At 32.3% G+C, this 13891-nt stretch overlaps 1 protein-coding gene across 1 annotated transcript; it reads left to right on the forward strand.

Annotated features, from left to right (window-relative positions):
- Positions 1-8534: 8534 nt before the first annotated feature.
- On the forward strand, positions 8535-9377 carry LOC126905028 (uncharacterized). The gene has a single exon (XM_050684425.1). The coding sequence runs from the start codon at positions 8535-8537 to the stop codon at positions 9375-9377; it is 843 nt and encodes a 280-aa protein (XP_050540382.1).
- Positions 9378-13891: the final 4514 nt, after the last annotated feature.

Genomic DNA, 13891 nt, shown 5'->3' on the forward strand with positions numbered 1-13891 from the left:
AAAAAAAAAAACACATCTTAGTAAAACCAATCTCAGCTTCGCATCGAAGCTAAAATACGATTTTTGTAAAAAAATTATTTTTTATATTCTTAACTTTATAATGCTATAACTTTTTGAAAAATATATGGATCATTTTTTTTGAGATAAGTACTATTTATATTTATATATTATTAATATATATATTTATTTATTTATTCATATATTACACTTCTAAATCATAAAACTTGTAATCAGAATATAAATAATGAAATAGATTCTGTAGCTTTTGGAATAATCCATTAATTTTTTTAAATTAAACATTATCTACAGATTTGCATCTAAGCGTTTTTTATGACCCCACTGTGCTGGGTTTTTTAGTTTATTATTTACCTAAAATGTAAGAGTTTAACAAGATCAATAATGTGTCCATAGCCAGCATTCTTAATATACTATTTTGTGTTCATTACTTGGTTTCTTAGGAATTTTTGAATTATGCTTAAATGCCATGATAAAAAAATTGTAATATCAACTAACATATAAAATCTTCTATGCTTTGTACCATTAAAACATGATAATCGACACGACCAGCTGAGAAGCTTTCTTTTTTGGGTAGCTTCGTAGAAAGAAATTTTTCTTGGCTGTCTAATTCGTTTCTTCAATAACGATACGCTAAGTGGTTAACAGCTGTTTTAAAAACTTCTAAAGCGTAAACGTTTTTGTGGTAGTAGCTCACCATACATTTAATGGCGCCCATTTCTGGCGTTTCCTTATTTGGTTCATCTAACCATGAATTTTAATCTGTAATTTTATATTGCATATTTTAATACATATTGCATGTTAGGTATTTTTAGCTTATATAAGCATAATAGATATGCATAGATGCAATTTAGCAATATTTTTAGAGAGGCTATCTAAAAAAACCCAACACGGGGGGATGTGGTATAGTTAAAACAAGTATAGATAAAATATGAGAGTGATTAAAATCATTATCATAAAAAACGTTTTGGTGCAAATATGTAGGTAGTGTATAATTTCAAGAAATTTGTAGATTATTCTAAAAGCAAAATTAACTCCTACTTCCTTCATTATCATCGATATGTATGGTGCCATTAAAAAAATCAAGATGACACCTTTATAAGGCATAAAGGATGAAAAAAAGTAATAATTGATAAATAAAAAGTATATGAAACTAAAAAACACCAAAAATTATTTTTTTTAATAATTATTATTTTAAGATAAATTGAATGGCTAAATATTAAAAGAATCAGTCTGTATACAAAAACTTAATAACATTTTATAATTACTCTGTAAAATTAAGTTTTACAGAAGTTTTAAGAAATCTTCTTCTTCAGGTTTCTCAGTTTTCTGACTGGTGTAGCCTTCGTACAATTTTCCTCCATTCCTCTCTGTCTTTTATTTTCCTTTTAATATCAAGATATTTTATGCCCAGTTCTCCACATATCTGTGATATTTGTAAAACTTACGAAACTAAATTATTCCATATCAACTCCATACTAAATTTAATTACTATAATAAGTATTTATTCATGTATAAAATTTATAAATTATTCAATGTAAATTTCATTGACAAATCATGTTTTAAAATAGTCTGTCGGATAAAAAGGAATTGTATATACCACTTTTACAAAAAAAAAAATTGTAATAATCTATACATTTTTCATAAAGTTATAGCAATATAAATTCGAAAATTTAATTATGACTAACCCTTAGAAGATATTTAAAAATAAAATAAAAAAAAATGTGATCACAAAAATAGCATGTTTTTTAAATACAACAGCCATTTGCGCATAGAAGATATGTTGTCGGGACAAATTTTAGCTTCGATGCGAAGCTGAGAAGATATTAATTTTACCATGATGTGTTTATTTTTTTTTTTTTTTGTGTCTGTCACTACTTTTTCTCAGCTCTCACTGGACCGATTTCTTTTAACAATACGTCAAAAGATCACAAATTGTATCTAGTTGAAGACATTACCCTTAAAAATTTAAAAATTTTCCCTCGTTCCCCGCAAATGGGGGAAATATCCAAAAAAATTACAAATTTAAAAATCGACAAATTTTGTCATTTTTTTCACTTTTTTTTCTTAAAACTTCCATAACTTTTTCAAAAATCAACAAATCAACATAATTTTTTTTTAAACTAAAACCTTAGATATTTTCCTTTCATTTGATATAATTTTTTTGAAAATTTAACACTTAACCTGCTCATGGGGGGGGATTTAAAATTGCAACTTTTTTACAAAAACTAACTTTTTCAACTTAATTTTTGAAAATGTTCCGGAAATACTGCGTCCTTTAAACATATATCAAATTAAAGCTTATTTTATGTACTATAAAATGAAAAAAAAAAATTTGTCCCGACACTTTATCTTCTGCATGTAAACGGTTGCCGTAGTTAAAAAAACACTATTTTTGTGTTAAAATTTTCGATTTTCAATTTTTAATTTTCAACTTAAAAATGCTATAACTTTTCGAAAAATGCATGTATCAGCACAATTTTTTTTTTTCTAAATACATTATAAGTACATCTTCCATTTGACATACTTTTTATTAAAATTAGACAATTTCCCCTTATATAGGGGGGGTTCAAACTTTGAAACATTGTATAAAAAATAGAACTTTTTCAACTGAACTTTTGAAAATGTTCCGGAAATACTGCGTCCTTTAAACATATATCAAATTAAAGCTTTTTTTATGTACTATAAAATGAAAAAAAAAAATTTGTCCCGACACCTTATCTTCTATGTGCAAATGGCTGTCGAAATTATAAAAAAAATGTAATATTTGCGATAAAAATCACCTTTTATAACGATGTTTTTTGTACTTAAAACTGCCATAACTTTTTCAAATATTAACTAATCAAAATAATATTTCTTTATATTGAAACCTTAGGTAATTTTCTTTCATTTGATATCATTTTTTTTTGAAAATCTAACACTTATTCTGCTCACAGGGGGGATTTAAAATAGCAACTTTTTTACAAAAACTAACTTTTTCAACTTAATTTTTGAAAATGTTCCGGAAATACTGCGTCCTTTAAACATATATCAAATTAAAGCTTATTTTATGTACTACTAAATGAAAAAAAAAAATTTGTCCCGACGACCTATCTTCTATGCGCAAAAGGCTACCGTATTTAAAAATATGCTATTTTTTATTAAAATTCTAGGTTTTGTATTTTATTTTATTTTAAAATATTTTATTAGGGGAATAAACTGACTTTCATGAATATTATATAATTTCATTGACATAGAATAAAGTTCATAAGACATATGATATTATACTTATTAACATTTTTTACTTTTTTAAAGTCGAAAAAGTAATTTTTAAATTTGAGTTAGCTTAAATAGCCAATTTTATCATGCAACAAAAATCAACGAATAGTTGCCGAATGGGTAACACCTTGATCTTTAACGCCTAGGGTACGAGGTTCAAATCCGTTTGTGGCTTCTAAAATTTTGCATTTTTTTTTTGAGTTAGAATAGAATTTTCAAATCATTTGATATTTATCTCATTTAGATTCAATAATTTCAATAAATATAAAGGATCTTATCACTATAGTCTCCCCTCGTGAGAAGAAATTGATATTCATGTTAATATTATTTTACTATGTGGTTCTTTTTCTGGCTACGATTTATTTTGCCAACCCTCACTAGACCTACTTTTTTCAACGATACGTCAAATGATTCATTTAAGTTTATGATATTTAAGTTAATGATTAGTTTAAGTTATTACTCTTAAAAATCAAAAAAATATTCCTTATTCAAATAAAAAGTAGCTTAACTAGATTTGTCCATACAAACAATTAAAATCATTAATTTTTAATATTCTTAAATTATTTATTGTCGAATTAAATTTGATATGATAAAAGTATTCAACTACAAAAGTAAATAATTTTACTTTATAATTTATTAATTTTTTAACTCTATTTCTGTGTGCTACTACCAGTCTATAATATGCCAAATTTTTTAGTAATATTTTGCTATATAAATCATAAATTTAAAAAAAAAATGATTTTTAGTTTCACCTGAAGTTAACGATGGAGTTTTACAATTATAATTATATTTTTGATAATATGCTCAATTGAGTAAATCTTTTTAACTACTTTGGTTTGATTGGTTCATTTAATTAAAGTAAATTATTAAAATTAATTAAGTTCTGAATATTTCAATTGCAGAATTTTTTTAAACACCAAAAGTTATTAGGATATGATTACTATTCTTTCTATTTCAGTTATCTATTACGATAAAAATGTAAAAAAATCGAATTTTTCTGACAAATGTACTGTAATTAGTAATTATAAAATTTCCAGATTGCATATTAATCTTAAAAATTTCATTTTTTTCAATTTAATAATGTCAATTTCAAACTTGCAAGTTGAACTATAAGTTATGGTAACAAATTCATTTTTTAGCTTCGATGCGAAGCTGAGAAGGTATTTTTCATTAAAACTTTCACTTTAAAAGACAATAAAAAATAGGTTCAAAATGATTACCTTTAACATATTAAAAATCAAAATCAGTATTAATTTAATACAATTTTTTTTGTTCTTAATTATTTTTTTTTATATGTAAATACTTATTTTTTAATAATAAGTAATAATATTAAAACTTAGAAGTAATAGAAAAAGTTTAATTGCACATTTGAAAACATCACGAAAAGTTTATTTAGAAAAGTATATTTTTTTTCTGATGAAAGTTCCTTTTGTTTAGTGTATTTATTCATAAGTAACAAAATTTTTTTATTAAAAAGTATTGCATAAATTCCTTTAAATTTGTATACGCATTAAAAGTATATGAATATACAACTCCTTTTTATTTTTATAATATCTCCGTAAAAATTACAATATTATATTATTGAATACCACTTTCATACTCAATTTAATTACTGTAATTATTATGTATTCATATATTATAGTTATAAATCGGGGTAAAATTAAGGGAATAAGTGTTATTGTTGTTTTTGAAATAATCTACCAATTTCATTTTTTTCTATTTAATAATATTTATTTCAAACTTGCAAGTTGAGTTAAAAGTTATGGTAATAAATTCATTTTTTTTTTATTAAAACTTTCACTTTAAAGAACAAAAAGAAGTAGGTTCAAAATGATTACTTTTAACATATTAAAAATCAATAATAATTTGAAAATAATTAATTATAAAAATTATATAATATATAATTAAAATAATTACTAATCTGGATATAATTAAGGAAATAGGAGTTGATGTTGGGTTGGGTTGGTTACATTTTTAACTTTATAATGCTATAACTCATTGAAAAGTGTACGAATCAACACAATTTTTTTATGAGAAATAATATTTTTTAATAATCCCTTTTTCATTCGACATACTTTATCTTAATCAGGGTATTAATAAGAAACTAGCAGATAATGTAGCTTTTGTAATTATCCACCAATTTCTTAGAATTAAACACTATCTACTGATTTGCATCGAAGCGTTTCTTATGATAGTGATTTTAATCACTGTCAGATTAAATCTATACTGGACCCAACTATGCAACATTCCCACTATGCCGCGACCCCACTGTGCTGGGTTTTTTTTTTTTATCTTATACTACATAACATAAACTTTAATTTAACATCTGTTTAAAGAACACAGTATTTCCGGAATATATTCAAAAGTTAAATTGAAAAAGTTCTACTCTTTATACGTATGTTTCTTGTTTTAAACCCCCCTCTCTGTATAAGGGAAAATTGTCCGATTTAAAAAAAATATATGTCGGATGAAAGGGGTATACATAATGTATGCAAAAACAAAAATTTGTATTGATCAATACATTTTTCAAAAAGTTATAATAGTTTAAAGTTTAAAATTTAAAATCAAAAATTTTAACAAAAATAGCTTTTTTTGTACTATGGCAGCACGTTGAAGATAAGTTGTCGAATCAAATTTTTTTAATTTATAGTGCGTAACATAAACTTTAATTTTACATATGTTTAAAGGATGCAGTATTTCCGGTACATTTTCAAAAGTTAAGTTTTGTAAAAAAATTGCTATATTAAATCCCCCCCTGTAAGCAGGTTAAAGTATCAGATTTTCAAATAAAAAATAAAAATGATATCAAATAAAAAGTAAATACCTTAGGTTTCAATTAAAAAAAAAAATATTTTGATTTGTTTATTTTTTAATAAGTTTAGAAAAAAGTGAAAACAATTTCGAAAATTAGTGATTTTTAACAACAATTTGTGATCATTTGACGTATCGTTAAAAAAAATCGGTCAAGTGAGAGCTAAGATAAAGTCGTGACAGATACAAAAAAAACACACAATGGTAAAATTAATACCTTCTCAGCTTTGCATTGAAGCTAAAAAAGTCGTCGGAACAATTTATTTATTTTTAATTATAGAACGTAATATAAACTTTAATTTAACATACATTTTTCGAACATTTTTAAAAGTTAAATGTTTGTGCTATTTAAATCCATCTCTATGAACAAATAAATGGTCAGATTAAAAAAAATACACAAAAAAAAAGGAAATACCTAAGATATTACAAAAAAAATTATTTTGATTTTAAAATTGTCTCTATTTGAATAAAGTTATAGCAGTTTTGAGAAAAAAATGTCGAATATTACCAATTTTTAAGATTGTAATTTTTTGAGGAATTTCCCTCATTTATAGGGAACGAGGGAAATTTTTCAATTTTTCAGGTTAATATCTTCAACTAAGCAGGATTGGTGATCTTTTAATGTATTGTTAAAAGAAGTCGGTCTAGTGAAAGCTGAGAAAAAGTGGCTGCAGACATAAAAAAACACATCATAATAAAATTTTTCTCAGCTTTTCATAAGAACCAATATACCATAAAATATTTTCTTAACATAATTATTATTTTAAGAGAAATTGAGATTATAAGAGTGGCTGCTATCGTAAGTGACAATTAAAAAAATCACCTATATTTCGTTACCTTATTTTATCATAGGCCATTGTTAGTTTTGGAAAGAGCATCCATTTTCTTTTAATATACTTATTGGATTGATATTAAAAGCTACATAAATTACATGGTATTTAAAAAAAAATGTTTTAATTCCTCATTCAAAATGGGCTGTCCTGCATCTTCTTCTTCATAGTCCATATCCCCGTATGTCTATTGTCTTTTCCATATAGCTTTTTTATATAATGTTTCCATACTTCTATCGTTTTTTTCCTTCCTTGATTTTTGTACTATCTACTTCTCCGAGTGTAGTGGCTTTATCTCTGTACTCGTTAAAAAATTGTTTAATGTTCTTGTACGCTTTATCACTTTTTCTAGACAAAAATCAATATCCTTGAATGTATTGTTAAACCATTCTTCATTAGCTTTCTTAATACTCTATTGTCCAAGTGTCTATACTTTTTATATTCTAACATTTCCTCTTCACTAATCGCATTTTTGTACTTTCTCCTTTTTTCAATAAGCTCAATAATTTTGTTATTTATCCATGATTTTCTTAGCATTTCTTTAGTGTATTCGAGGTGCTTTTTCACTGCTTCTGTCATCGTATCCCACAAACTTTCCCATTCTTCTTCGACATTACTCTGGTTCCTTTTGCTTTTTGTTTCATGCAATAGTTTACTAACTTCTCATTTAAATCTCAATTAGACTATTTCCCTTTTTGTTTCTCTTGTCTATACCATACAAGCCTGTTACTCCGTATTCTTGCTTCTCCTATAACTGCATTCCAGGCTCTTAATACAATTAAAGTTGCCTTTTTGTTTGTCATTTCTATCACTTCACTTATTTTTTATAGATTTCTTCTAATTCTTCAACTTAATGAGTTGTACTTGTAGAATGTATCAACAGGTTTTGTTTCTAGTTTAATGATAATTATTTGGTCATTTTATTGAATAATTTTAACTACTTTTTTTCCTATTTCTCTTTTAAATATGAAACCAAATCCTGTTACCCTAAGGTCAACTCCGCTAAATATAATTCTGTAGTCTCCTGATCAGAAATCTCCTTTTCATGTCCATTTAAATTCACATATACCTATTATATATATTTAGGTCTTTCCATTTCAATTTTGAGGTTCTCCAATTTACTAGAGATGCCTAAAGACTTTACATTCTACGTGTCTAATCTTCTTTTCCTTACTTTAATCTTCTTCTTTTATAAATACTTAGTAGCATTAGTCTCTACCCGTAGATTCTAATTGGGGACTATTTTACTACCGGAATGTTTTAACTTTACCGTATCCATCATGTCACTGTGNCGGCCGCCGCCGCCTCTAGAAGATTCGTCGCTCTACATAAGCGTGTGGCGGTCGAATGTTCTAGAGAGTTCCGCCGCCGCCTCTAGAAGATTCCTCTGACTATTTAAGGGCAAGATCGTCGCTCCAGTCAATCGATCGATCAGTCAATCACTTACGCATTCTGTCTTAAACGCGCTTCGTCTCTCGCTGTTATTTGTTAGTTCGTTGTATTATAGTNTGTTATTTGTTAGTTCGTTGTAATATAGTATAGTTGTTATTAAATCGTAAAAGTGTTTATTACTTCTATATATTACACCTCGCTACATTGGTGACCTCGACGATAACAAGTATGAACGCCGAGAAACTACGCAATCAATTGGAGGAGTTACGCCAAGAAAACGCTCGCCTTGCAGCACTACAGGCACAGCAATATCCAACAGCTTCAGTGAATCGCGTTGCCGTCAAGTTGCCACCTTTCTGGTCCGAAAGACCGAGCTTATGGTTCTCACAGGTTGACTCGCAGTTTGCAATCTCGGGAATAACAAGTGAGGAAACAAAATTTAATTATGTTGTGGCTCAGCTTGATACGCGTTACGCCGCCGAAGTAGAGGATATTATTACTAACCCACCGCCTACTGAACGCTACAAACATCTACGCGCAAAACTCGTTGAACGGTTGTCTATCTCAGAAGAACAACGTGTGCGGCAACTCATCAATGAAGAAGAACTAGGTGACCGTAAGCCATCACAGTTCTTACGACATCTCCGTTCCCTTGCCGGCACTACTACATTACAAGACAATATTTTACGTCAACTTTGGCTCCGCCGTCTACCATCACATGCACAAGCTATTTTAACCGCACAATCAGAGCTTCCTCTGGATAAGGTAGCCGAGCTGGCTGACAAAATTGTTGAAGTGCAGCCAGCCCCCTCGCAATTCGTCCATGCTGTTGCCACGACGAACAATAAAAAGGAACTCGATGTTTTAGCCGCCATTGAAGCACTCGCAAAACAGGTAAGCGAATTATGTGCTAAACGCCCGCAACGTTCCCGCTCTAGGTCACGTAACCGTTCAAACGTGGAACTGACTAACGGCAAAGGATGGTGTTGGTATCATAGCACTTATGGAGAAAAGGCTGCCAAATGTAAGGCTCCCTGCAAGTATCAGGAAAACTCCAACGACAGTCAGTAGCGGCGGCAACAGACTGTCCGAACCCGAGCAGCCGCCTGTTTGTTACAGATCAAATAACGAAACGCCAATTTTTAGTCGACTCCGGTTCCGACTTATCTTGTTACCCTTAACGGCTACTACGGGAACGACGCCATGCCACCGATTACGACCTCAGCGCGGCCAACAACAGTACCATAAAAACTTACGGGACGGTCCATCTCAATTTGAATTTAGGACTTCGACGCAGTTTCCCGTGGAGTTTTATTGTCGCCGACGTGAGTACTCCTATCATTGGTTCCGACTTCATGGCATACTACCACTTGCTGCCGGATTGCCGTACCAAACGTCTTATTGATGGTGTCACAGGCTTGGCTGTGAATGGTAAGGTTTCCTCTGTAAATCAATGCAGCATAAAATCAGTTGCCAACACTTCCCCTTGGGCTGCACTTCTCGCAGAATTTCCGGACATCACACGTCCCACCGGATTGCCCAGGACAATAAAACATCAAACAGTGCACCACATTCTTACGACACCTGGTCAGCCAATAGCCTGCCGCCCACGCCGCTTAGCTCCAGGTAGACTAAAAATCGCCAAACAGGAATTCGCGGAAATGGTCAAGGCAGGTACCGCTAGACCTTCAAGCAGTCCGTGGTCTTCACCATTACATTTAGCACCGAAAGGGGAGAACAGCTGGCGTCCTTGCGGTGATTACCGCGCGCTGAACGCCCGAACTATACCAGACTCCTATCCAGTCAGACACATACATGATTTCTCGCACAACCTGGCTAATTGCACGCTATTTTCCACAATCGATCTGGTAAAGGCTTACCATCAAATACCTGTTAATCCGGACGATATATGCAAAACAGCCATTACCACTCCATTCGGACTTTACGAATTTCCTTTTATGACATTCGGATTGCGAAATGCTGGACAAACTTTTCAACGCTTCATAGACGAAGTTACCAATGGGTTGGACTTCTGTTATGCATATATTGATGACATTTTGGTATTCTCTAAATCGGAAGAGGACCACAAACAGCATTTACGCACTCTTTTCGGGAGACTTTCTGACTACGGTGTTGTCGTTAACCCGCAAAAATGTGTATTAGGTTCGGCTGAGGTGAAATTTCTAGGTTACCTAGTATCTTCTGAAGGCACCCGCCCGCCACCGGAACGCGTCGAAGCCCTACGACAGTATCCATTGCCAAAATCTATGCAAGGATTACGCCGGTTTTTGGGAATGGTAAATTTTTATCGCCGGTTTATTCCCAAAGCTGCCGACCTGCAAGCACCACTTCACGGTATTCTCAAAGGCCCGAAGACAAAAGGTTCCCAACCGATAGAATGGACTCCCGAGTTAGAAAAAGCGTTCACCACATGCAAAGAAAGTCTTGCGACCGCTACTCTTTTAGCACATCCTCATCCAGCCGCACGACTTGGACTATTCACAGACGCATCTAGCCAATCTATCGGCGCATGTCTGCAGCAGCGAGTCAATAACATCTGGCAACCCATAGCATTTTTTTCAAAGAAAATGTCGGTGAAACAAAGTGCGTGGCCTGCGTATTATCGTGAGTTGCTTGCCATCTATGAATCGGTGAAGTATTTCAGGCACATTGTCGAAGCACAACCATGTACCATTTTCACCGATCATAAGCCACTCGTATATGCTTTCACCCAACGGAGAGAAAAGATACCTCCTACGCAACTCAACCAGTTGACATTCATATCCGAATTCACCACCGACATTCAACACATTAAAGGTGATGAAAATATCGTCGCGGATACAATGTCACGCATTGAAGTTGTGTCTCTCCCGCTGGACTACCGAGCTCTTGCTGCATCTCAAGACACGGATGATGAACTCAAACATTTTACTGACAACAATTCATCTCTTCATTTGGAGAAGGTACTAGTGCCAGGATCTTCAGCCTATATTTATTGCGACACGTCAACGGGACGCCCACGACCATTTTTGCCACAACGATTCCGGCGTCACGCATTTGATCAGTTACACAACCTTAGTCACCCCGGTGCACGCGCAACAGCTCACTTAGTTTCAGAACGATTTGTGTGGCCAGCAATGAAAAAGGATTGCCGTTCCTGGGCACGTGCCTGCGTCCACTGTCAGCGATCGAAAATAAGCCGACACGTCTCAGCCCCACTGGGAAACTTTGAAACACCTTCACGCCGATTCAAACATGTTCATGTCGATATCATCGGTCCATTGCCGCCATCACAGTCCTTTAGGTACTGTCTGACGGTAATCGACCGTTTCACCCGTTGGCCGGAGGTGTATCCACTCGAACGTATAACAGCAGATGATGTCACTAAGGGTTTCCTCAATTGCTGGATTTCACGCTTCGGAGTACCTCAATACGTTACGACTGACCGTGGTACTCAGTTTGTTTCAGCTACTTTAAAAACTTTAGCAAAACGTTTTGGTTTTACGCTTCGCCCCACTACCAGTTGGCATCCTGCTGCAAACGGATTCGTCGAACGAATGCACCGACAACTAAAGGCAGCCATCATGGCCCACGCAAAAGACTCGTGGACTGAGTCACTGCCTATCGTGCTTCTCGGAATACGTTCTGCGTTTAAGGAAGACTTAAAAGCCACGTCTGCGGAACTTGTTTATGGTGAGCCTCTTAATCTTCCTGGTGATTTCTTCACAGACAAGCAAGATAATAGCAGTACGAACGACCCTACTAGCTTACTAGATCGTCTTCGCAGTGTTATGAATAAAATCCGTCCAGTACCTGCATCTAGCCATTNTCTTCGCAGTGTTATGAATAAAATTCGTCCAGTACCTGCATCTCGCCACTCAAATCCACGATCATTTGTTTTTGCGGACCTTAAGGACTGTTCACACGTATTTCTCAGGGAGGGAGGTGTCCGAGCAGCACTTCGACCGCCATATCAAGGTCCCTACGAAGTAATTGCCCGAAATGACAAAACGTTCACAATAAAAGTTCGAAATCAACCAGTTACGGTGACGATTGATAGAGTAAAACCTGCCTACCTCATGGTGAACGAAAGCACAACCGATAGCCAGGCACATGCTCCACCAGCGACTTCCCCGAATACGCCCAAACAATACGAAATGTACGTAAGAATACGAACAACTTGCTCAGGCCGCCGAGTCAGATTCCCGGACATTTTTTACCCTAGCTAACTCCACTTCGTAGGGGGGTGGTGTGACGGTCGAATGTTCTAGAGAGTTCCGCCGCCGCCTCTAGAAGATTCTTCTGACTATTTAAGGGCAAGATCGTCGCTCCAGTCAATCGATCGATCAGTCAATCACTTACGCATTCTGTCTTAAACGCGCTTCGTCTCTCGCTGTTATTTGTTAGTTCGTTGTAATATAGTATATATACCCAACCAGTACTGAAGCTATCTTCAAGCTTCCATCATCAAAGCCTTTTCATTGCCGTACGATCCGCTACGGAAATCGTCAATAGTCGATAGTAACGGTTATTGCTGCCTTTTGTAACCTCCTTTTAATCGCCTTTTACGTAAAGCAAAGATTACTGTGGTCCTATTCTAACCCTAGACCACAAGGGCAAATAAATCCTTGATATGAAGACAATGTTTTACAAAAAAATAACAAAATATTTTATTAGTTTGATGTAAAAATTAACTTTCAGTTTTATGAACAGTTTGATCGCTTCATTAGCTTAATCTATATCCATGATTAATTTATGCAATATTTGTTTATAAATAAACTTTTAAAAAAAATTGTTGAGAACATTTTAGGTCTTTTTTAGGGCTTTAAATACTCTGCCTTCTTATAGTAGGGTATCAAATTTATTTTTTTCAAATAGAAACATTTATTATTAACTAGGTTATTTATTAGATAATGATCTAATTAAAAATATAATTGATCGATAACAATTTTTGAACCCGTATTTTAGAATTAAATAACACTTTAAAGTGATAAGTAGAGATAAAGCACGGGTGATGTTATTTTTCTGGACCATACTTTTTTTACCGCCCAGGTATAAAAATATTAATAACTTTTGAAATATTAGACCCAAATGTGATTTGTACCAGTCATTTTCATTTATTAATTATTAATTTATTTTATTATTATATTATTTATTCATTATCATTATTTAATTAATAAGCTTTTTAATTGTATTTGATGCTATTTGACAAAAAAATTAAGTTGAGACCTTTATAAGGTAGAAGGAATGAATATAAAAAATACTTTATGATTGACAAATTGAGAAACAACTAAAAAAAATCAATACAAAATTATCAATATTGTTTTCATTTTCGATTAAGTAAATGGTTAGTGATGAAATAATTACCTATAGGTAATTACTACATAGATGTAGTATCATGGTATCTGATTTTTATAACGTCGAAAAGAAATTTGAGATCTATTGAATAAACTATAGTTAATTAACATTAAATAAATGTATTAAGCAATATTTAATAAATTAAATTAAATTTAAATAAATAAATAATACAAGTGAACGATAATAAACTTACCTGATGAATCAGTTAAAACTTCCATAATGTGCTA

Source organism: Daktulosphaira vitifoliae, unplaced genomic scaffold (assembly GCF_025091365.1).
Source record: "Daktulosphaira vitifoliae isolate Bord-2020 unplaced genomic scaffold, ASM2509136v1 Scaffold_4, whole genome shotgun sequence".
Lineage (NCBI taxonomy): Eukaryota > Metazoa > Arthropoda > Insecta > Hemiptera > Phylloxeridae > Daktulosphaira > Daktulosphaira vitifoliae.